Raw genomic sequence first — 25,654 nt, 5'->3', positions numbered from 1 at the left:
ACCTGCGGGCCTGCAGCTGACTGATCATCTGGTGCGAATACAGTCATTGCGGTTCGGAGGTTTCATTTAGGGCTGTGGTTTCTTTCTTTTTTTTTTTTAAATCAGCACTTTCTGTGGGTATTTTAGGACTTTTCTTGACGTCACGGTGTGATGGAAAAGGGAAGGGTGAAGTCACGGAGCCTGCTGAGGTGCGGGGGTTTCTGCCAGATGGCATGGGAGGGAGAGGAGGAGGGAGAGAAGAGAGAGAGACAGAGAGAGAAGAAGAGAGAGAGAGGGGGAGAGAGAGAGGGGTGGGAGCTCTGTGCCCTTGGAGACCTCTTGCATCTGCAGCACTGACGTACGTGACTCTTGCTCAGCAACACCTCGACCTCGTCACTCCCTCGTGTCCCTCCTGATATCCAAGAGCCTTTCCTCTGCATGACTCTTCTGTTTGTCTCTGTGGTGTGATAGTCATACCCCCCCCCCCCCCCCCCTTCCCTCCCCCTCCCCGCACCCAAGACTCACCCATCCCATCTCCAAGGGCCTGTGAAAGGCGCCCGTTGTGTGTGCCACCATTCTCGCTGTGCCAATCCATCAACCCAGCGTTGACTCTGTCTGTGTCTGTGCCATTAGCGAATGCCTACAAACCCTTGAGTCTTCCAGCTCGCAGGCCCATTTGAGTCTGTGGGGCAAAATAGCAGTTAGCCAGTGACAGGCTTCTCAAAGCAATGTTAACCAGTGCGGTCAGAAAGAAACTATGAAATGACCTCAGCGGCCACCGCTGCGAATGGCCAGTAGCATGAGTCAGGGAAAAAAGGTCTTAAAAGGGTTAGCGTTATTTATATGTCGCATTACGCTAACATTTGACTGACGCTTTTTTAACCAAAGTCATCTTCTCTCGATGTCATCACTGTAGTTATTAAAATCACAGTGAAAGTGTTGTGATGTTTTTTTTCCCCGCTAGGTTCTCAAGGTCCCCACTGATCCTGGTGTCTCTGGATGGGTTCAGGGCGAGTTACATGAAGTCCTATGAGCGTCTGATGCCCGTGCTCTCCAAACTGAGTAAGACACACACACACACACACACACACACACACACACACACACACACACACACACACATAATTACATGCATGACAAATGTACTGCTTGATGAGATAATATTGGTGTATTTCAAATATAAAGTTCTATCCCATTGGTAGATTTCTGAATGTTGACAATGCCGTTATCATTCATTGAATCATTCATTCATGGGCGTAATATTTGTTCACACGGTTACCTTTTCCATCCTCAGCTCTTCTATGAGTAACTGCTTCTAAATCTAACTTCTGTTCACCCCCAGAAAGGTGTGGGACCTCCACCTCATACATGACACCGGTCTATCCCACCAAGACGTTCCCCAACCATTACACCATCGTCACTGTGAGTTCATGCTAAACAAACTCCCAGCCCTCAGAAACAATCTCAGAAGCCACTAATTATCTGTGTACTGTATGTGTTGGTTAGGACATACGCCTTGTCATATGCCTCGCTGTTTTTATAGCACAAAGAGGCGTTCAACAGTACACTGCCTGACATTGGCGTTAGTTGTGTAAGAAGATAGACTGTGACACCAAATCACTAGCCTCTCTAAGTGTTGCAACCCAGGATGGGTTGGCCTGTGGTTTCTGAAGAAATATGCATGAAAGTGGTTTAGATTGGTTGAGATGAGTGTGTATTTTGTGGCTGGGATTTAATGCTTCGGTTATTTATGGTTATTTTCCAGGCCAGTGGCATCTGATGTAATGTGTTGTGAAAACATCACTGCAAGTCAAGAAGCCACTTGGAGGAGTACTTTTTACTTAGTTTTACATGTTTGTGTTTGTGTGTGTGTGTGTGTGTGTGTGTGTGTGTGTGTGTGTGTGTGTGTGTGTGTGTGTGTGTGTGTACTGTACTGTACTGTACTGTACGTGCATGCTTGCTTGTGTGTGTGTGTGTGTGTCTGTGTATGCCACAGGGCCTGTACCCGGAGTCCCATGGCATAGTCGACAACAAGATGTATGATGTGACCAGAAATGCAGAGTTCACTCTCAGATCAAAGGAGAAGTTCAACCCCCTGTGGTACCAAGGAGAACCTGTGAGTACCGTTGAACACAAACATCCCACAAGTGCTCTTCAGGTCCATTCAACAAGGCCTAGTTCTTCTGTTCATTTCAACAGTCCCACTTCTTCTGTTTGTCCTCTGTTTTCTGTTGCTTATCTTATGGTTGCCTAGCACATTGCTTAAATCTTGTATTTCTCCCTGCTTCTCTGTTTGTATATTTGCAAAGCACTTTAAAATGACCCATTCTAATGAGTTGTGTTACGTAAATCAACTCGATGTGCTATTCTCCTTCATCCCAGCTTGGCCAGTTTCCTGTTTGATTAGCGCAGCGTTTCTCAAACTGTGGGGCGCAGAGACATGCCAGGTGGGGCGCGAGCTGACGTGAAAAACCGGAGATTTTTTTTTTTAAATCTGTAGGCTATGCCTTCCTTTATTGATAATTACGAGCATGCACCTCCATCTCACAAAACACACACAAACAAGGTAGGCCTAATATAGAATCATTGACCAGATGAAAATGTTAGTCTGTCCTGGAACCATAATTCGAAAAAACATGATTGACGTCGGCATTTTAATTGCAGCGGAAACAAAAAAAAACGTTCATGTTCAAGACGAGCGCAGTGAAATTGAAGGATATCTTGGCTATCTGTCCAACGATACAATTGCTGCTTTGCGATCTCGAAGAACAACTGCTTGACAAACGGAAACACTCATGTTTTGTCTTGCAAGTGGACAAGGCCACTGACAGTAACAAAGGTGGTTTAGTTATTGCGTATGTCCGCTTTATTAACTTGACAGCGAGCGAAGATATTCTATTCTGCGAGTATGTCAAAAGTAGGGCCACTGCTGATGAGCTATCACATTCTCAACAATTAGTCTACCTGGCAGAATATGACATCAAATGAGAAATGTGAGAGACTTTGCTCGGATGGCGCATAGACGGTAAAATAAATGGTCTGCAGGCCGTGATAAAGAGGGTAGGCGCCCGATGCGCAACAGACGGACTTTCATTCAGGGAAGCACTCATGTCATATCAAGGCCTGACCTGATTAAGATTTTGAACGAGGTTGTGAGATTGGTGAACCTTCATTTATAACACAATGGTAGCATATAGTTGGCCCTTTTTCTTTATTTTTGGAAATCAGCTTTGTCAATAACTGACATTATTGGTCATTGTCAATAACTGACATTATTGGTCATTGATTTAGATTTTTATTTTCTCTTTTTTTGAAGTGATAATCTGTCTTCAAATGTTATTTGTTAGGCCTACTGATGTAGCCTATATTTAGCAAATGACATTATGTCAATAAATGTTACATTTTTGAGCTTGACCTACTACTTTTTTAGAGCGATGATGGACAGGTGGGGCTCGAGAAAGCCCCCTTGATCAAAGTGGGGAATGAAAGAAAAAGTTTGAGAACCACTGGATTAGCGGAATCAGCACTGTGGGAGGAATGTTGTGTGTCTTCATTTTATTTGAGAGAGAGAGTGAGAGTTAATTACTGTACCTGGAGTTTAAAAAAGGCCCATTCACTTACCTTTCACTTTCTAGATGTGTGCTGTTTGTTGCAAACTACTCCTTTAAGGGTTATACGAAGTGACGGGGGCTTGTTTGAAAAGTGACAGTGATGAAGTGTTCTGGTCCGTGTTTACAGATGTCAAGTCACAGAGAAGCGCATGCCTTTGGCTTCTCTGGAGTCCCACACACGATAAAGGGCTCTGTGGAAAGCAACAGAGGCTATTCTCTCTCTAGCCATGATATGTGGCTTCTAATTAGAAATGCTTTCAGCAGTCATCTCCTCCTGTTTAGATGCCCGTGCCAAACCGATGTCAGCCCCGGATCACGTGCCTCGTGGAATAATTAGGGAGTCTGTATTGTGCAAATGACAGCCTACGTACAAGAGTTGTTGTTTTTTGTTGTTTTGGAGTGCACCCCAGTTTAAGTGTTATGAGGCGCAAAGACACATTCCCTCGTCAACCCCCCCATCACACAACCTTTCCGTATGTCTTATTTAACTTTAACTGCTTTTTAGGGACTTAGCACAGAGTGTTTACATTTTTGTCAGGCATTTTTGTTTGTGCGTGACTGCTATTATTAGAACTCATGGTAACACTTTATAATAACTACACACAATTCATCATTTATTAAACATTTGTTACCTATTAGTTAATGGTTTGTTCATCATTAGTAATTTATTGTTTATGTATAATTCATCATCAGTAAAGCATCTGTTCACAAAGTTATGAATGGTTTGTTCATAGTAAATAAAAACAATGTTTGTAAATACATGGTTTATACCTTATAAATAATGAAACAACCATTTATAAATGAAATCATTTCCCTATTAAGAACCAGTTACAAACTATTAGTAAATGTTTTGATCATCATTTGTAAAGTATTACTCCTATGTTAATACTCATACTGTAATTCATGATTAACTCAGGAGTTACAAATGGTTAGTTAATGATTTTTGTGAGCTCATCTAAAGTGAGGACTGAATATGCCTTGCTACACATTTACAAATGAGTTATAAAGGTTACATTTGCATTTATTCATTTAGCAGACACTTTCATCCAAAGAGACACTATCAATTAAAGTAAAGAGCAAGGCCACAATGGTGGCACCTGGGGATTGAACCCCCAACTATTTGGCTTACAGCATGCTAGCCCAGTGCCTTATCCACTACACTACCTCTGGCCACTGCTATTGTAACTATAAATTCACAAATATAAAATAGACGTGCGTGTTTACTACGTATGAACAAACATTTATAATTGTGTATACGCATGATTTACAGATGAGAGTTAAGGTAGGAATTATGCTTTAAAATTAAGAACACAGCATTTAATAACATGCTTAACAGTGTAGACACTCTTGCATAGTTTTACTTCAGTATACAGTACGTCGGTCAATTACTTGTATACTATAACTCTCTAACTATTGTATCAATGCGCTGCTTAGTGCTACATCAAATATAGTCATACGCATAACAGGAAAGTAGTTATCTTAAAACAAGTAAAAGTAGATCCCATCTACTTCTACTTAGTAGCAGAGGTGGTGTAGTGGTTAAGGAGCAGAGCTATCATTCTGTAGCTTGTTCAGTTGGGGGTTCGATTCCCAGCTCCTGCGGTTGTGTTTACTTTAATTGACGTGTATGTTGCTCTGGATAAAATTGTCAGCTTAATTAATGAATGTGAATGTAGTATTTACAAATCATTTGCAAATGTGTAGCAAGGCATAAAAAGTCCTCACTTTAGGCCCCGGCAGTGGCGCAACTGGCTGGGGCACCTGCACCGTACGCTGGCGACCCGGGTTCGATTCCCGCCCCGTGGTCCTTTCCAGATCCCACCCCGACTCTCTCTCCCACTCACTTCCTGTCGTTCTCTCTACTATCCTGTCCAAATAAAGGCATAAAAAAGCCCCCCCCCCCCCAAAAAAAAGTCCTCACTTTAGATGAGGTCACAAAATATCATTAACTAACCACTTGTAACTCCTGAGTTAATCATGAATTATAGTATTAGGAAGTGGTTTATAAAACATGTATTCACATCCTTACTAATCATTAGTGCATACAGTATGTAACAACTGTTAAATAATGATATAGTACTTCATTAACAAAATGTTATTGCATGATCTATTAAGTATTAGCAACAATTTATACATATCTTAGAAATAGGCTTATTCACTATGAACAAACCAATAATAACTTTGTGCACAAATGCTTAACTGATGATAAATTATGCATGAACAATGAATTACTAATGATGAACAAACCATTAACTAATAGTTAACAAATGCTTAATAGATGATGAATTGTGTGTAGTTATTATAAAGTGTTACCGAACTCATTTAAAAAATGAGAATTGACTGACCATAGAATGTCACTCGCGCTTTTGTTAGGTCTGTGGCTTTCTGGGTCATTTTTATCCTGTTATTTCATGGCACTTTTCATGCCCAACCGAAGCAATGACTGAAACAAAATCATGGTTGCATTTATGGATTGTGTGGAGCATAGTAGCTACCTTGCATGATCTGAGTGTTTGTTGTTTCTATCTACCAGCAATCGATGATTCTTATTGTTACATTGTTATTATCATTATAAATATCTTGTGTTATATTAACTGACAATTTTGTGGGCTTCTCTGAAGGTCTGGCTTAGTGCAATGAAGAATGACATCAAGGCCGGAACATTCTTCTGGCCTGGAGGGGATGTGGCCATTCAGGGGAAATATCCCACCTTTTACCAGATTTATGACGGGTCAGTATGCTCTGTAGGAAACTACAGTTTCATCTTGATCCATATTACATTCTGAAATGGATCCGAGATATGTCAATGTCTGACTCTGAGATCAAAGATCAGATTCTGAGATAAGATTTAGATTTTTGCCAGAAAGTGTAAATCTCACCACCACACAACCAGAATCGTACTGTACTGTCTGTTGTGCACCAATCGGAAGACAGCCTCTTTTGCCTTCTTTCCCTCCTCAGAAAAATCCCATACGAGAAGAGGGTGGCCACCATTTTGGACTGGTTACGACTGCCTGATGGAGAGAGGTACAATATGATGGAGCTTTTCAACCTTTTTTCACAATTACAGGAAATTCATCATGGTTTGATTCTTGCCTACACCACACTGGCCTTATTAAGTCCGTCATGTCAGTGACATAGAATCAGTAGACCTATCTTTGGCACATTACCACATTACATCACATTACCTGTTCTCCCCTTGTCTTGTCTTGTCTTGTTTGTCTTATATGTTGTGCGTCTTATGTGTCGCTATGCCTGCATGGAGAAATTACCCCTCGGGGATAAATAAAGTTTTTTGAATTGAATTGAATTGAATTGAATTACCTTGACTGATTTAAAGAATGCCTTAATGCTCTTCATAATTCTTGGCTTTTTGAGGTCTTCATGGCTTAGCCTAATACAGAAATAAGTTAAGAACCTAAATGTGTGTTGTGCAGTTGAGGAATTTATCCTATTATGTAGCTTTGTGGACTCTAAATTGAGCCCACACACACTACGTCAAGTAACTGTGCTGGGGAAGCCATGCAATGAGAAGAGGCAGGGATAGCAAAACTCGATAATTACTTGACACATCTCACAGTGCAAAAATAGCACAAATCAGTTGATGTGTTTGTCACGTGTTATTCAAAGTATAGGACTAGAGCACTGCATTAACCCTGTCCAACTGTGTCCTTTCAGGCCAGACTTCTACACGTTGTATTTGGAGGAGCCTGATCATTCTGGCCATAAGCATGGACCCCAGAGCAGTCAGGTGAGAACTGGTACCTGGCATGGAATGCTCAGCTGAAGATAGTGAATGATTGGAAACTTCAGATGATCTACAGTATGTTTGTTAAGACCCCCCCCCCCCCCCCCCCTCTCTCTCTCTCTCTCTCTCTCTCTCTCTCTCTCTCTCTCTCTCTCTCTCTCAGGTCATTGAAGCTTTAATAAAGGTGGATCGTATTCTTGGGCTGTTGATGGAAGGCCTGAAGATGAGGAACCTTCACAAATGTGTGAATGTGATTGTCCTGTCCGACCATGGTGAGCACAAGCTAAAATGTCCCGCACCAATTATCCTTCACCAGCAATGGATGCACATTCATATACACTCTTAAAATGAATGCGTTGGAAACAACACAAATCGTGTTGTCCCTATCTGGACATAGATACCGGTATGTGTTAAAAACAACTCGTTGTGTTGTTTTCAACATATCATTTTTAAGTGTAAGCTAAGCTTCCTCTCACTGGTCTGAGTGACTTACTGTACAGTAACCGTGTGACATTCTTATTTGGCAACTCATCCTGTAGGCTTTCCTACTCTACCGGAGTATGTCCCAAGGCATGAATCTCATGCTTTAAATATTTATTACGTATCTGTGGTGAAAGGAAGCGAGGGATTGACTGAATGTGAGAACTATCATTTCACGTGCCCTTTATTCCAGGCCAACCATCTTGCTCCCTGATCGCAATGGAGGAGAACCAGACTCGCTGGTTAGTCAGTTAACCCTACCCTGTTACAGTATGGTCTAAATCATTAGCGCTCCTTAAGCCAATGTGTCCTAGTTGTTGACTCTCCGTGTCGTTGTAAATTGACTTCAGAGGGAACAATTATTAACAGCTTGTGGGGAGGCGTATGCCATGGATCTGGCTTGTCTTGTTTATCAGCCTCATGTCATGAACGCATGACAGTAGTTATTTTCCTATCCGAATGGTTGCCTTTACATTAAGCTAGTGATGAAGAAAGGGTGAGAGGGTGAGAGATTGAAACGTGTAAATGAGAGAGTGGAGAGGGAGGGCAACAAGGACCCATGCAGCAGGTGGCCAGCTGTTGAGGAAGAGAGAGAGAGAGAGAGAGAGAGAGAGAGAGAGAGAGAGAGAGTGAGTTGGCAGAATGACAGAGGATGTATGTCGCTCATTCATTAACAAAGGAGTGTCTCTCGCTTCTCCCTGGGAGGGCGAGGCTGAGGGGGAGCGAAGACGACTCGGTCTGAAACCTCAGCGCCACGCACATCTGCCCAGCGCCGCTGGCACATCTGTAATTATCCGTGCGGAGGTTGCGCAGCGTGAGATACACACGACCCCTAGCGCCGGGGCGATGGCCTGATGTTCGTGACGAGCGAGAGATAGCGAAGCGCTAGAGCTCTAATCATCACTCGGGCCTTTAAGTTCTAATCTTCTCGCCGGCCATGCCGTTCTCACCACACCACACACACACACACACACACACTAGAGAGGAGAGCCTCCCTACTCCGCCACTGGCCTCGTGTGTGTGTGTGTGTGTGTGTGTGTGTGTGTGTGTCATGCTCTGATGTTGAGCACGTAAATCTGAAGGATATTGGGAGTGTATTTGCATCCTTCTTTTTTTTTTTTTGTGGATGATGTTGTGCAGGCCCTGGATACACGAGTGAGCTTCGGTGAGGCCTGAGGGTGGGTGTGGAAACAGCGTGAGAGGCCACATCAGAGCTTTGGGAGAATCCGAGAGGATGATGGGCCGTTATGCTGATCAGATGTTGGGAAAGGATCATACAAATAATTACTTGGCTGGAATAGATATGAATAAAATATGTATTACGTGTGGCTTTATGCATGCATATCTTAATGCTGAGTGTAGGGAAACCAGAGATAATTAAAACACAATACCTATAAATATATAATCATATGGAGTATTCTGTAATGAGCTGTGCACCATGAAATATTAATGGTGTGTTCATGCTGAAGTTAATGGTCTTGTTTTATCTGTGCAAAGTAGCCCAACATATTAATCTTGGATGGTTCATTAATTAGAAGCAGGTAATGGATGCTTACTGTAAACAAGAAACCCGTTCCTCTCCCATACGGATTTGAGAAAGCACAGGGGATGCTTTGTTTACTCCAACTGCCATTACGAGGGAAGCCAAGTTGTAGTGCTCTCTCTGACCCATTTCAAATTAGTCTCCCTGCAACCTCCAGCAGACATGAAGTCCATGTTCACCAGAGGCAACTGTAATCTGTCTTCTCTGCTATGTCTTGTCTGCGCTGTAGACATTGCCTCTCTTCAACAACCTATGCACAGAGGGCGCCTTCATTTAATGTATTCTTCAGACAATGAAAAGCCCAACAGCAAAGTATTCTCCCAGTTTTCCCTGTTGAGTAGAGTGAGAAAATAGGTCACTTATTGGGCAAGGGTTTGCCAGGCTGCTTTAGTGTGTGTGTGTGTGTGTGTGTGTCTCTCTGTGTGTGTGTCTATCTGTGTGTGTGTCTGTTTGTGTGTTCTCACACACAGTTGGAGTACAAGATAATTGTTCATGTGAGCAAGTAGAAATATGTGTGAGGTCTGTGTGCGTATGCTTTTGTGACAAAGGAAGACATAAATCAGAGTGCTATACATTTATCACGTTTCCATATGACAAGCCATGGCAAGTCTATATGATTAAGAGCTTCCCATAAAAAAAGCACGCTGCTGACTTTGACGTAGCGTTTCCGCAGCTCTACAAGATTAGGGGTGTTCCTCTGGGTGAAGTGTCAAGCGGCTCCCGTAAAACAGTCGCTGAAAGGCATAACTCACCACTTGCTGCTTCCACTGTGTGAAGGATAACAGCAGAGCTGCGCAAGACCGTTTTCTAGAGATACATGTGCTGAGATGTGTTTGCGTTGGTTTCGTCCTATCTTTTTTTTTTATACATTATTGATACTCTGCTCAAAATGTGCTATATGAACAGAGAATGATTGATTGAATGATTGAATAATTGATTGATTGATTGATTGATTGATTGATTGGTTGGTTGGTTGGTTGATTGATTGATTGATTGATTGATTGATTGATTGATTGATTGGTGGATTGGTTGGTTGATTAATTGACCCATCCTCAAACACAGGCATGGAGCAAGGCCGATGTGACAGGGCGGTCCATCTGAACTCATACCCGGTCAACACCAGTGACTTCACCCTCATCATGGGCCCAGCGGCCAGGATTCGGCCCAAGAGACTCCCAGACGAGTTCTTCAGTTGTGAGTCGACGCAGCTGTCTGTCAATCCTGAGACTCCTACCAGCATGTGACCTTGCTTCACCCCACCTGTTTTCATTTCCCTATTGTATAATGCAATGACTGGAGGACGTTGCCTCACTATCGTGTGTCATAGGATGATGATGTGACTTCATGCCTGGAACTGGTGTGATTATCTTATTACTATATTGATTTAAAAGTAACATTAACCTTTGGTTTTTTTCTGCAGTTGACTATGAAGGCATTGTTTCAAATCTTTCGGTAAGAAGGAGAATGTTTTTCATTTTATTTTCATCTATTAGTGTGTAACATTGTGGAACACTGGTGGGCTAATCTTTTTTGTTTGTGTCTCCACTCCTCCCTCTTTCTCTCTCTCTCTCTTTCTCTCTCTCTCTCTCTCTACGTCTGAAGTGCAGAACTCCTGACCAGCCCATGCGACCGTACCTGAAAGAGAACTTGCCAAAGAGGTTCCACTTCGCCAACAACGTTCGTATCGAGAAGGCCCACCTCTACATGAAAGAGACCTACTGGGCAGCCTTGTACGTCTACTGAGAGCGCCTTCACCTTTCTGTCTCTTCCTCTCTTCCTCTCTCTCTCTCTCTCTCTCCTTCCTATCTTCATCCCCTCATTCCTCCCTGTCTTGTGGCACCTCAGCATTTATCTTACGCTTCTGCCTCCGAAGCCATGTACAGTTGAGGGAGAACTTTTTTTTATTTTTTTAGGGGAGAAAGGGGGTTGTTTTGTCAGGAAATGTGCTCCTTGCATTTTACCCATCTGAGGGTAGAGTGCACACATTCATGCACACACACACACACACACACACACACACACACACACACACACACACACACACACACACACACACACACACACAAACACTTGGGGCAGTGAGCTGGGAGCCCACACACACTAGTAATAGTAGTACTAGTAGAGCAGAGTCTCCAACAGCTAGCCCGGCAGCTGATAGTAGCCTTCTTCCTACCTCCAAGTAGCTTGGTTCAAGGACAGTTAAAAGTTACACATAAAAAGGCCTCAAGTCTCCCACCTTGACCGTGAGAAACACACTGTTGACAGATCTCACACTCAATCAGACACTCAATTATACACCACAGATACTGTAGACATCCACACACCACATTCACAAACACCACAGAGACACACACACAGACACACAGACACACACAGACACAGACAGACACACACACACACACACACACACACACACACACAGTATGTCATCAGGTAAATGGCAGACATGGCATCTACTGTCAAAACAGGTTGAAAGGAACCGTAAAATGCATACAAAACATAGTCAGCTGATTTGCAGTGGAGATCGTCTGTGTGAATACATCCTACCACCAAATAGCCTATAAAACATTGCCCTCAGCCATGCTGGTTTTTTCATTGTCTCGACACTGACAAGAAAATGTTGTCCAACTCCCCGTTTGCCGTTATTGTTATTTTTAGAAAATAAAGTGTGAGCCAGACAAGAGCAGCAAGACCACAGACGGCAGGCCGAGTCTGTTTTTATCCCAGATGCATTCCTTCCTCAGAGGGAATAAAGGGGTGGCCCTAGCCAAAGGTGGCCGTTTGGCAGGAGGAGCACTGTGATTATGGATAGCACAGCCAGCCGGTTTACCGGAGCTGACCGACTGGGTCTGCCAGGCTTGATGGTCAGTCCCCACCTGACCTCTGTGACAAGACATCACAGCACAGCACGGACTCTGGAGACGTCTCGGCTTGTCCTTACAGAGTGGACGAGTATGATGAGCTGGTCTCTGTTAACCAGTATATCAGCTGGCTGGCATTTGGTTTAGGACGGAAAGTTACAGCCAACTTAAAGTTAAGACTAGCACCCCATTTAGACTTAAGGATGCAAGCTATTTAGCAAATATGTGGCAGAACTGGTTATGAGCAGGTGCAAATTGGAAAATCAGACGAGAAGGGCTTAAAGGGCTGAATTCAGGCGTGGGCTGGGCTGTTTCAGAATTGAAAATGGGCAATATGCCTACAGGCCTATATGGCATCTTGTTAACTTCAGACACAGACCATTTTTTTGCGCTTTACAGTAAGCCCTGGACTGGTATCCATGGCAATACTAACAGTGACACACCGCAGGGTGTTTTAAATGCAAGGCAAGGCAAATTTATATATATAGTGCATTTTGTACGGCAAGGTGCTTCACAAAAACAAATAAAACAATAAAACAAGTAACGCAGGCTGGTCTGACTCAGCTGCACCAGCCTGACTGAACAGGGAAGGAGTGAAATACACTTGCACAAATACTTTCACTTTCTCACCCTGAGGAGCAGGGCGCTACCCTTGTGTTGTAGGCACTACTGTACTTCATTTCTGTGAAGCTTTAGTTCTGTGTTTTGCTCTATCAGGTTTTAATGTATTGTGTGTTGCTGTGCATCTGGACAACGTATCAATGATATGATGCAAGTTACTCGCCTCTACACAGTGTGCACAACCTAAACGTCCCCATAGCCAACCAGATTAGAGTGTACAGATGTGCTGCGTGTTGATGTGTGTGTGAGACATTATGTAATATGTAATTGTGGTGTGCTATGCTATGTGTCGCTGCATTCTTTTATTCTGTGTTGTGTTGTGTTGTGTTGTGTTGTGTTGTGTTGTGTTGTGTTGTGTTGTGCTGTGCTGTGCTGTGCTGTGCTGTGCTGTGCTGTGCTGTGCTTTGCTGTGCTGTGCTGTGCTGTGCTGTAAAAAAGTGTTTTACTGCCCTGTGTCTAGTTATGTAATCCCACACTAATGTGTCGCGCATCCATGTTGTTTCTCCTTAGAGGCCCCTGGGATAAGAAGTATTGCTCTGGTGGATTCCACGGCTCAGACAACCTCTTCGAAAGCATGCAGGTGTGTGTCTTGGTGCGGGTGGGTGTGGGTGTGGGGGGCGTGGGAGTTCGGAATTCTTCGGAGGATAAGGAAAAAGTGACACAAGGGTGAGAAACATTTCCACAATAGGTCCGGTCACATAAGTTACATTCTAACATGTGGTACTGCTGTCCGGCTATGCAGTGATTCAGTTTCAATTCAGAACAATCAACCCCTTGTTTACTGAGTAACAATACTGACAATACTCCTCATTAATGAATATCTTGTATCACTTGAAGGAGAATTCCGGCGATTGTGTTTAGGGTTGACCTCGAGAAACAGAGATCTATGTGACAATTTGAATTCTCCCTTAACAGTTAACCCTTGGCTAGATTGAATTTAACTAGATTATTGGTCCTTAGTAATGGAATGCATCAATGATGAGTATGTTTTGAAGACGGGGCATAATTAGTTGGAGATTTGAGGGATTATACACAGAATTCCAGGAAAAGAGCTCGGAATCATTGTGGGATATGTGAGAGCTTTGTTCCCATGGACTTGAAAGGCTCAGCCTGGCAGAGACACAGAGTATTACTGCCCAGGCCTGAAGCTGTTTCCTCGGGGGCCAAACTAGATCTACTGAACTAGAACTACATCTGCAGAATTATGTGTGTGTGTGTGTGTGTGTGTGTGTGTGTGTGTATATGTATGTGTGTGTGTGTGTGTGTGTGTGTGTGTGTGTGTGTGTGTGTGTGTGTGTGTGTTCGAGGGTTTTGCCGTGTGTGTGTGTGTTTGTGTGTGTGTGTGTGTGTGTGTGCGTTCGAGGGTTTTGCCGTTGCCGTGTTCGTGTGTAAGGTCAGTGCCAGTGTTTGGGTGTATCTCAGCCCATGTCTGCATGTTGACGTTGTTATTCATGGTCTGTTTGGGTGTACTGGCTCTACTGTACAAACACACACACACACACACACACACACACACACACACACCTCATCATCAAGGACTACCATTACCCTCGCCTCTTTTCCAGGCCTAGCTAGACCTGCCCAGCCTTTCCAGGAGCCTATGTGTCTTTCTCCAACTCCTTTATGTGTGTTTCCCTCTGTGGCTCTCTCGCAAACGTCTCTTACGCATAATTGCCAAGTCGTACGACTTACATCTTCCTCAAAATAAACAGGTGAATGAATTAAATTACTGTCTGGGATAAAATTATGCCCTTTTGAACATGCAAGAACTGCTGCAAAATATAGTAATCATGGCGTAGACAAAATGGTGAGCTGCTAGTTTGTTTACCCTACACCTAGTTCGGGCTGTTTCTCCGTATGTATTTTCGAGGAGCTCTTAAAAACTCCTACAGTGGAAGTCATTTAAGGTTGGGTTCAAAAGAGGCTCACTGGCTCTCTTGCTGTTGACATTTAAGTATTTATTAGTAGGCTAATTTGGCCTGTTTTACAAGACAGTATTTTCTTTGTGAGCCTCACAAGATATTAGCTTTAAAAGTAGAGGGTTGTGTGATTGGGGTGTTCTAGTGAAATGGAGGGTAACCGCAGCTAAGCCTAAGGACTAAGGCCTAAGCGTGCTTTTGTAGGCACAACTCACAGTAGGAGTGGCAGCTACTTTGTTTTTGCCAGATGTCTGTAATTATTCCTTAAGGCCTGTAACTGCGATGTTTAACATATTTCAACTTTCCGACAGAGTTGAAGGCCTTAAAAACAACCATTACAGATGCTGTCCATTTAGAGAAATTGAAGTTCCCCTCTCGACTTTTTCCAGTAATCAGTTGTAAAACATCCATTTCTGAAGACTGGACTCTATGAATAAGACTTGTGACATTTCCGAGAACAGTGATAACGGACAGACCGTGAAGAATCTTTCGCTGCCAGGCTTAATCAGCGGACATCCTGAGACACAATGGAGTAGTTTCCTGACGACTTCTGGTTACTTCATCATGGCTGCCAACTGGTTTCTATGAATGGGGTAGCCTTGCCCCGTTAGGTTCTGATAAAGTGTTTGCCTTAACTCTCAGCTCAATGTGACTTCCAGTGTTTCCACTGTTGTTTGCTGTTGTTTGCCGAAACTGGCCATGGGAAGTGCTCAGTACTAAGTAGCTGGCCTGGGTCTGACTTGTAGGGAGGTCAACGTCAAGTCAGAGTCAAATTGAGTTTGGAGCCAGCTGCAGTGTTGTTGGTGTAATAGCTGCACTTGTGAGCCCTTGTTGTCAACCTATCGGGCCTTTGTGTTCAGTCCTCTAAATAGTAGGTCTAGCACTCAGAGGATAAATCATGATTCATGCAGTCCACCATGCAATCCAAATATTTCCAGTGTGAATATTTAGCACAGGGATGTTTATTCTGTTCTATTTATCCAGGAGTTATGAACCACAAACATTACATCATTGAGTCTGCATTAATGACCTTTTAACCTGCCCACATTTCACTCAGACAGCCATCAGAGAGGGCGACTCCCACACAAACTGTAATGGGACAGCTTGGTCCGTCTAAAGTCAGTTTCATGCATATAAATCAAATGATGGCTTTTCCCCTCATGGTTGGGGTTTGTTTGTTTTGCAGGCTATATTTTTAGGCCATGGACCTGGACTGAAGTATAATACCACTGTTTCTCCATTTGAAAACATTGAGGTGTATAACCTAATGTGTGGTGAGTGTTGCCCTTTTTTATCGCAAAGATTTGTGCCACTAAAGTAAAAAAAAAATTTAAAAGTACTTTGCTTATAATGTGCTTATATGGTTATACGCAAATAGCATTCTATGGAGCTTAAGGCTTCTTGATAGGCTTTCTGCGGAGATACTGTACGTGTCATGAGTTCATCAGTTGTATGATGTAACAGGAAATGCAGCACTGTAGCACCCCTGTGAGGCCACTTTAGGTTACTTGTTACAGTTGAGCAATTTGGGTACTGTGCCAGCTGTCCATTAAAGCACATCTGATAGTGCTTTAGACACATGACTAAATGAAACCGTAAAAATCATGTGAAATGAAACCACTAGACCACTGACAGGTGTTGGAGATGCTTGGTTTAATTAAGGTGTTAAGGTGCTGTAGCCTCAGCATTGTGTAACACACATAGATATTTGTGTAAGAACACAAATGAATGTGAAATGTACATTCAGTGACCTATATGACCTTGGTAGATTTGTCATGAAACCAGACTCGAGGCCGCTATAGGGCTGTAGAAGTCAGGTGCAGAGGCTTCAGTAGGTTCCTGTGGAAAAAATGTAATGCCTCCTGACAGCTGTTTGTGCCACTGTATTTGTGAGACTAGTCAGTCATTGCCATGTGGTCTAACAAAAGCACTCTGTGTATTTCATTTGGGCAAGTGAGAACTTGTACTGGATCTCCGCGACTCATTTCAGCCTTTACAACCAACTGATCATAAGTTCATCTGTGAAAAAAAGCAATGAGTTGAAATTATGGCCTATCATGTATTTACTTAAACCTTTTGTTGTTATGATGAAGTTAGATATCTCTGACCAAACATTTGTTCTTATGGAGTGAGATGTTTGAGTTAGTTAGCTGATGATGGCTTGTGATCACAGACTTGTTGGGCATTAGACCTGCACCCAACAATGGCACCCATGGCAGCCTGAATCACCTGCTGAAGAGACCTCGGGTTGTCCCCGCCTACCCAGCTGAGATGTCTCTCGCCTCGGCCTGCACCGCTCCCGCCTCCATCCCCACCAACGACCTGGGCTGCACCTGTGGCACTCTCACTGAAGCAAAGGTACGCCATCAGGAACCACCTAATGCAATGGTGTGATACTGCAGAGCTCCACCCCAGCAGCTGGCTTTGGACAAAGGCGTCTGCTAAATAACTATAACCATAACTCAAAGATCTTCTAAAAATCAACCAAGGTGACTGTAGTTTTACCTAAAGCGACGCAGACTCACAATGGGAGGTGGGGCTGGTCGATCATCAGATGGCAACACTACTGTTGTTCTACCAATTGTGCACTCTTGTCTGTGTTTAATTCAAGGTATGCCCTTTGTGATGTTTTGTGGCATACTCATTTCTGTCGGTCTGTCTGTCTATGTGGATGTACACCTGCACTAACTGAAACAAACCATTTACCAAATGTACTGCTCTCTGTGTAAACCAAAAGAACCAAATTGATTAGATTGATGAAGTTGTGTTGTGTCACTGGATTCTACATTTCATATAGCTATAGATACTTATTTTTGTCTGTACACCTCAGCCTTGAAACTCAGTTGTAAAATCATACTACTGTTGGTCACTGCTTTTACAGCACAGAGATGGCTGTAGGAGGGGGATGTGCTTACTCACATTCCTCACCATAGTTTACCATCTTAATTCAAATTGGAACCCCCCCCAGCCACAGACACACCACCCAACCCTCTGGGCTATTTTCAAAATGTGCTTGGCCGTTAAACTTGCACTACTCACTTACTAGACACAGCCTTGCCTCAAGTTTGCCATTTTATCAAGAGTACTCAGTTGTAGTGGTGTGTTTGCAGTGTTCACCCAATGTCCCATCAATATGTGTCTGTCCTTGAGCTGGTTCCTCAGTCCTGTTTCTCTGTAGATGAGACCAGTAAGGTAGCCTGGTAAACCAAACTCATTCACAAAGTGAGTAGAGTCTGGTCACTCACATTTTGGAAGCCCTTCCAACACTGGCACGATGACAGGTGTAGACAAAGCCCTAAATTTGACATCATTGGTCCAGCCTAACCAATCACATTCATCAGGGATTCCTGACCTTAATTCCTACTTCACTCTGAACTTTACAAACTGACAGTAAACAGCATCAACAGTCGGGAAGTGTATGTGAGCCTGCCATTGCTGTACAGTACAATTGTTGATGTTGGCAGGCATTGCTACTATTTACCACGGCCACTTTTGATTTCTAAACCACAGTGTCATCCCCTCTCATCGCTGATTGGGCGGTCAATTTGTTAACCGATGGAAACGCGAGTGAACTATGGTGTTCCAGACTAGTTCCAGATGGCACGGCCAGGCTGCCCGCAAGGGGCCTTGGGCTGCACTGTGCTTGTACAGTGACCAGTGAAAGAACATTCCTCCTGGAACTGCAGGACCTAAGAGGGAAGCGGACATAAGAGAGAAGAGGGTAGCATATGGTTATATCTGGTAGCATTAGATGACTTCACAGATGAACAAATGCAGCATTTCGAGGGAAGGACGTGAATGGACACTCAGTCGTAGACTTCTTATTTTCCCAGTGCTGCGGTGGTATTAGAGAAGTCTCTTGTCCTGTTTTAGCGTGGCCAGATGTACTCTTGCATAAGAGCAGATTGATATTTCCAGCGTTGCCAATGATCTCACTTCCTGAGAAACTTAGGTGTGGTCTGCTGCACGTCTCTTCCTCTGTGAAAGTCAGAAACATCTGTTTGTTCTGCAGACTGTTTCTATTAGGATGAAAGTCATGGAAGCATGTCTCTAATGCCTTTCCAACCCTCCATTTGTAGGTGGAGGACCTCAACACCAAGCTCATGCAGTCAGGTATGGGCCATTGGTTTGCTTTTGACAGGAATATAAAAGAGAGAGGTATCAATCAAATCGGTTTGTCAAATCCCCGGGTGTGTTTGTTCTTTCATTGTAGATCCAAGAATAAAGCCGGTTCATCTGCCTTATGGGATTCCCAGGGTTCTGCAGGAGAATGCTGACCACTGTGTGCTCCTCCATTCGGACTTCATCACTGGGTTCAGCAAGGACATTCGCATGCCACTGTGGGTCGCCTACACACTGAATGCATGGGTGAGTTTATGTGTTTGTTTGTGTGTGTGCGTGTGTGTGTGTGTGTGTGTGTGTGTGTGTGTGTGTGTGTGTGTGTGTGTGTGTGTGTTTCAAACCAAATGGAGTTATCAAAGGATATTGTCCATTAACTTCTCGCTTCCTCCTTCTTTTTATTATTCTGATTGCGTTGGTGTCTCCCAGACAGTGGGCTGGAACAGTGACTGCATGGAATATGAAAACAGGCTACTCTCTCCTCGCCTCCATTGTACTTCTGCTTTCTTTCTTTCTTCCCTCTCTGCTTCTCTCCTGTCTCTCCTTCTCTCCCTCTTCTGGCTTTTCCCATCACTCCCTCTCTACTCTCCTTAATTCTCTCTCCCCTCATCCCTCTCTCCCTCCCTCCATCATCCCCCAGTCTCCCTCCCTCACTCTCCCTTTCTCACCCTCTCCCTCATCTCAACTCTCTCTCTCCCTTTCTCCCCCTCTCTCTCTCACTCTCCCCTTCTTACCCTCTCCCTCATCTCAACTCTCTCTTTCTCTCTCTCTTTCCCTCCATCATCCCCCTCTCTCACTCTCCCTTTCTTACCCTCTTCCTCATCTCAACTCTTTCTCTTTCTCTCTCTCCCTCCCTCATCTCTCTCTCTCTCCCTCCCTCTCTTTGGTGTGGGGTTAGTAGATGAGAGAGGTAGCTGAGTTGAGGCTGCTCGCTGGGCCGTATATCTTCCTCTCGTGTTGGCTCTCACCGCTGGTGTTTTGCTTCTCATTTTGTGGTGGAGCCTCAGCATAAATTACAGCACAAATGCACCCCAAGAACATTTTTCTTCTCCTCTCTCTCTCTCTCTCTCCTCCCTCGCTTTCTCTCTTTCTCAGCTTTGTCATATCTTTTGTCCACGTGCACGTCTTCCCTTATTCCACTGTCTTTGCTCTCCCAACCGTTCATACAGTAGTCTGTCCTTCTCTACAGTTTCTTTTTCTGTCTGCTTCTGCTCTAGATCTTTTTTTCCCTTTGCTGCTTTTGATGCTGCTGTGATACTGCCAAATACGGAGCCACAAAGGCCATATGTGTTTGTTTAAATTTGCTGAGTCTGAATTATGCACAAAGGGTTTATTGTTGGGACCATTACTCAAGATATTCCCTTACAGCAGCCTTCTCCCAGTTGTAATTTGGCTAAAGTCAGGTCCTAATCTGGCTTGCATCTACAGTATACTACATCAGGGCCAAATCTGATATACGGTACATTCCAGTCTGTGTTCTTGCCATGTTCTCACTTATTAGTCCAGCCCAATAGTTCGCCTGGCTCTCCTGAAAGCTAACTGTGTGTTTGGATTTTCGCGTATCTTACATGATGTGAGTGTGTGTGTGCACATGTGTGTGTGAATTTGTTTATACATTTGCATACCTTCCTCTTTGTTCTTCTAAACTTCATAGACAAACACATGTGTATCTCCTTTTGCGCGCGTGCACACACATACACACACACACACACACACACACACACACACACACACACATGTACACACACACACATGTATGTGCTTGCACGTCTGGTCAGTCTCACACCCCTCTCCTCGCCCGCTTCCCCAGGACACGTTTGGAGATGCGAGCCAAGACTGCGTGCGTGCTGACGTGCGAGTGTCCCCCAGCATGAGCCAGAGCTGCGGCTACTACAGAAACAACGACAACGTCACCTTTGGCCTCCTGCACCCACCGAGTATGCTCCCCGCTCCCCGCACGGGCCTTTCTTCTCCCACCACACCCACACACACACACACACACACACACACACACACACACACACACACACACACACACACACACACACACATACTGTAAACACAGGAAGCTCTCACAGCACCATCACGCAACAGACACCAGCTCATCTCTGTCACGTTATTCCACACACAAGCACACCTGTTTATTGTTTGTATTGTACAGTAAGTCCCTGGTATTGTCTGTGCTAGTTCAATAGAAAGCAGTATACCCACAATAGTCTATGAGCATGCATGATTTTGTTTGGCCAGAGTTCAAGTAACTGGCTAATCTGATTTTTTCTATATGGGAAGATTTGGAGTTCAGATTAAATCTTTTATATTGCACAAAATGAGGGCTGTGCAATTCAGCAGTTTTGCAATCAATTTGCAGGGTGTGGACTTTTCAACATACAGTATGTTGTTGGCTTTGCAACATGGCCAGTTCCTCAACATCTCTATTCTCTGCGTGCAGCCCATAGAAAAGAGGTTGATTATTGTCCTTGGACCAAGACCTGAGAAGGTCTGGGCTAGTGCTCGGTCATTTTCTCGGTAGGTGGTCAGCAGATCTGAAAAGACCATAGAATCCATCTCACAATTAAACCGGCCCTTTGTTTCCTCTGTTTCTTCACAGATCTCAGTTCAAAAGACAAAGAGTGGGACTCGCTTCTCACCAGCAACATGGCCCCTATGTTCCCCACGTTCTTGGGTAAGACACCAGACTCACCTACAGTGTGTAGGTGAAGCCCTGTGAATTCAACAGTGAAGCCCTGTGAATAAAACACAACATGATGGCGTTCCATAAGAAGTCAGTGGAATCATATTGTAGAGATTACAGACACGTCATAATCACACAGTGTACAAGTTTGAACAAGAAATAGATGAGATGGTTGCTATAATGGTCACTGGTCATAAGTGATGAGTTCAAAGTTGAAAGGCCAGACACAGTCTCTCTTCATACTGTAGTCACATGACCCTCAGTCACAAATGATATGTTATGAGGCCTTTCCACTGCATGACTCGACTCTACTCTACTCGTTTGGTACCGGGTGTTCGTTTTTCACCGCAACAAAGTGCCCCCATAAGCTAGCCGATTGCCATAGCAATGCTGAAGAAAACAACTGTAATGTCATTAATGTCACCTTTTGGTACCGACTGAAACCTCAGCGGCGGTGATACCAAAAGGTGGTACTAGGTATCAGGCAGCCTACCAGTTTCTGCTAATGGAAAACCAAAATAAGTGTCGAGTTGAGCTGATACCATGCAATGGAAAAGCCCCATAAATGCTCTCAATGCAGTAACAAATTGCATAACACTATAAAACATTTCTCAAGTTAGGATGTTCCAGGCTTTACAACACCCTGATGTTTGCTGTATTCACTAGAATTTTTTTTTCTGTTATACGACATGACCTAACATGTGATGACAGATAAAAGCCCACTAAACTACTGGATAACTGTCCAGTTGATTCAGAGGCTTGTATTTCATTAACCTACTGACCGCTGTTTTGGAATCCCCAGCCAACTCCAAGGCCACGCTCCCAAACCACACCGCTACTTACTCTGCATGCTTGTAGGCGACAGCTGGAACATGCATGCTATAACGCTTCCCAGGAGAACAACTTGAGCCCTGTCCAACTCATTTAAGATCTATAATTTCGAGCACACACACTTCCTCAGTTGGCTGTCACCTAACTGTCAACGTGACAGTGTGGAACGTGCCGCGGTGTTGATTTGTGGCCACCGGCACGGGCCTGCCGTCTCTCTACCGTTCCTATCTATTCTTCCTCTTGTTTTCCCTTCTCATTCCATCTCATTCAACCTTTTCTTCTAGAGTGTTCTGCTTTCCCTGTAGTCCTCTGTGTATCCTCAAACGACCCACCATACTTGGCAAGCCAGTTCGCAACCAAAACAATGCAAAGCCCACAGCCCACGCACTGTTTGCTCTGGAGTTTAGTTGCCTTTTTTTTTTATTATTTTGTTTTTACAGTAGGATGTTTTTACATTAGCATCGGTTCCTGACCCCCCAACATGCTAATATGTTGTCTTTTGACAGGATGTCAAACCTCACACACACACACACACACACACACACACACACACACACAGCTTTTGAGTCCTCCTGCTGCAGGGCCCAGGCTTTCCCTCGCTGTTGCTCGTTGTCGCTGGTTTCACACAAGGGAGAAAAGAGGGGGCAGCTGTATAAACATTCCTGCGTTAGGCTCTCCCGAATCCCGCTCGCCCCGAGCTCCCTGCCGCGTGCCTAGCTCCTTGTGCCGCCGTAACTTGGCACGTTGAAGGGACGTTGCTTTTTCTGGTATAAATGGTGCCGAAATAAGCACCAATTTTGCAGCATAAAGTTAGGCTATTGTGTACAGTATAAATATAGTACTTACGATACTCATATAAACTTGTCCCAGTCACCACACAATTGAGATCTTAATCTTAGACTCAGTAACGGGGGGAGGTTGTGTTTATAATGGGCGCCTGGGTGTGAGAATTGTTTTTGGTGAATTTGGGGTTTTGCAATGTCTGTTTACTCAAAGGAAAGTGTTGCAGAAGAAAGTGTTTAGCTTCCTTTCTTTTTCCCCTTTCTTTTTTCCAAACCAACATTTAAGCAGTGTCACGTCTTGTTCTGTCACATAGACCTCTGTAATTCCATCAGTCTAATGTTATTTCATCCACATTCCCTGGATGATACGAGGTGAACTTTAAAGTTGAGCAGGCTCTAGAGTATAAGACATTTCATTACTGATAAATCCTTATTTAAGGGTACATAACTATAAACTTGAACTAGGTAGAGATGTTAAATCTACTTTCCTTTCAAATACTATCTTAAGTTTTGTTCGTTTATTGATGGATCACTGATGGTATTCATTAGTCACAAAGTGTGACAGGAAGTGAAGTTCATTCCTCAACCAGACCAAAGCTCCATAAACCAGATTGAGTCTGCCCTCCAGTGGTGAACGAAGACAGTACAGCATTAGGAATTAAACATGTTCATCTTTTGCTTCTTATGCATAACCATTTAATAGTAATACACCAGATACTTTTTTGTTCATTCTTAGACACTGAAGGTTTTGAATGACATTGTCTTGTCATTTTGTTCAGATTAATTGTCTTTGTGCTAAGGGAAGGGTAGTGGTTTGCAATGTTGCTATAGTGCTCATGTTGCCATGGTGCTCATGCAAATGTTTTGACTTTGTTTTGGTAGATGTTTGGGAGCAGTTCCACAAGACAGTGGTGATGAAATACTCAAAACAGATGAATGGAGTCAACATCATCAGTGGCCCGATCTTTGATGTAAACTACGACGGCCTCTATGATGATCAGACAAAGCAAGCACTGTAAGATTTCCATGAATAGGTCCTGCTGTACCTCTTTGTTATGCTAAGCATGTTTTAGGTGAAAAATTGGCCAGTTTGTTTAATCCCTACAAATGAATAACACATACTGTATAAGACAACACATCTCCCCTTTGGTCTCCCAAGTAATATCAGACATGCCGCATATTAACTGCTTAAAATATCAGTCATGCCTCATAACGTATTCATCGGTAGCTTGTTTATTAATTAACTGATTGATTGGTAGCTGTTGGTCTCTGGAACTGTTGAAGGGGGACAGTCTGTTGTAGTGTCTTTGTATGCATGCAGTGTCTGTGTGTGTAAAGCTCTTTGGATTAAAATCTGCTCCATCCCACCCTCTGTCTTTAGGAACGCTGCTCCGTTACCCACTCATTTCTTCGTGATCCTGACGGGCTGTAAGAACGACTCCTTCTCCCCCTACGAGTGCGAAGGGCCCCTGGACGCAATGGCTTTCATCCTACCTCACAGGCCCGACCGGCAGGAGATGTGCTCGGTGAGAGCAGATCACTTCCAGTCATCTTGGGGGCAGTAGTAGCGTAGTGAGGCAGTGGTAGCCTAGTGACTAAGGAGCTGGGTTAGCATGCAGTAGCCTGAAATGTTGTGGGTTCAATTCCCGGATTCCACTGTTGTGACCTTGAGCAGAGCACTTAACCCAGAGTTCCTCCAAGGACAATGGCTCTCGCTGAACCCAATAGTAGCCTACTGCAAACATGAATTCCTAAACCTCCTGCATTTAAACATCAAGACATGTACAACACACAGAGACAGCTCTTCCAGTTTGCCTCTTCGCTGTGGGCAAGTCAACTGTGATCAAGACAACTGTGATCAAGACAGGCTAATAACGTAATAAGTTGCTTTGGATAAAAGTGTCTGCTAAATGAAGGAATGTAAATAAAATCATGCAGCACCTCCACACATATCAACTAGTGCTCTAAGGCCCAGCAGCCTAGGTTGATGGGTTATAGGAGCGATCAGAAAAGTGAAAAGTTGCTCTCCTGTAAGAAATCTTTGAAGTAAATGCCATAAAAAAGCATTCTAATTCTCAAAGCAGTCTCTAATATGTCCTTGCAGTGCACAGTTGCAGCATCAATAGATGTTTATATCGTTAAGGCTTATACACACTTACTAGAACGTCACATATACACGTCCGTCACTTATTATTGTCCTCTTCCGTGTATGTGTCACTTAATATTAATTTCCTGACTGCTCCAATTCGATTCATGTTGAATTGGCGTAAAACTAGTCACCCTTCAAAAGTCACAAAGATAGGTGAGACACTGGCTTTGGAAGAGTGATTGATTCTCAAGAATGTAAACAGTAGAGTCCGTGGCAACGGTGTCATCAAACAAACCATTTTTTTTTCTCTCTCTCTTCTGCCACAGAGTGACACATTGTGGGATGAATGGCTAATTTCTCATCTGTCCTTTGGTTTCCT

At 43.7% G+C, this 25,654-nt stretch overlaps 1 protein-coding gene across 1 annotated transcript in view; it reads left to right on the top strand.

Moving 5' to 3' along the window:
• The window catches only part of enpp1 (ectonucleotide pyrophosphatase/phosphodiesterase 1), a 42,167-nt gene that overhangs the window by 15,607 nt on the left and 906 nt on the right, over positions 1 to 25,654 (top strand). The window contains exons 6-24 of the mRNA XM_062550976.1: positions 944 to 1,041; positions 1,322 to 1,401; positions 1,976 to 2,095; positions 6,212 to 6,321; positions 6,552 to 6,617; positions 7,269 to 7,341; positions 7,502 to 7,610; positions 10,424 to 10,555; positions 10,782 to 10,813; positions 10,964 to 11,091; positions 13,354 to 13,423; positions 15,949 to 16,036; positions 16,936 to 17,120; positions 18,842 to 18,875; positions 18,976 to 19,130; positions 20,692 to 20,818; positions 21,490 to 21,564; positions 24,069 to 24,201; positions 24,568 to 24,712. Coding sequence (XP_062406960.1) covers positions 944 to 1,041; positions 1,322 to 1,401; positions 1,976 to 2,095; positions 6,212 to 6,321; positions 6,552 to 6,617; positions 7,269 to 7,341; positions 7,502 to 7,610; positions 10,424 to 10,555; positions 10,782 to 10,813; positions 10,964 to 11,091; positions 13,354 to 13,423; positions 15,949 to 16,036; positions 16,936 to 17,120; positions 18,842 to 18,875; positions 18,976 to 19,130; positions 20,692 to 20,818; positions 21,490 to 21,564; positions 24,069 to 24,201; positions 24,568 to 24,712 — 1,960 coding nt within the window. The remainder of the gene's footprint in view (positions 1 to 943; positions 1,042 to 1,321; positions 1,402 to 1,975; positions 2,096 to 6,211; positions 6,322 to 6,551; positions 6,618 to 7,268; positions 7,342 to 7,501; positions 7,611 to 10,423; positions 10,556 to 10,781; positions 10,814 to 10,963; positions 11,092 to 13,353; positions 13,424 to 15,948; positions 16,037 to 16,935; positions 17,121 to 18,841; positions 18,876 to 18,975; positions 19,131 to 20,691; positions 20,819 to 21,489; positions 21,565 to 24,068; positions 24,202 to 24,567; positions 24,713 to 25,654) is intronic.

The sequence above is a fragment of the Sardina pilchardus genome, chromosome 12 (assembly GCF_963854185.1).
Source record: "Sardina pilchardus chromosome 12, fSarPil1.1, whole genome shotgun sequence".
Classification (NCBI taxonomy): domain Eukaryota; kingdom Metazoa; phylum Chordata; class Actinopteri; order Clupeiformes; family Clupeidae; genus Sardina; species Sardina pilchardus.
This window is presented reverse-complemented; position numbering and strand designations above follow the sequence as displayed.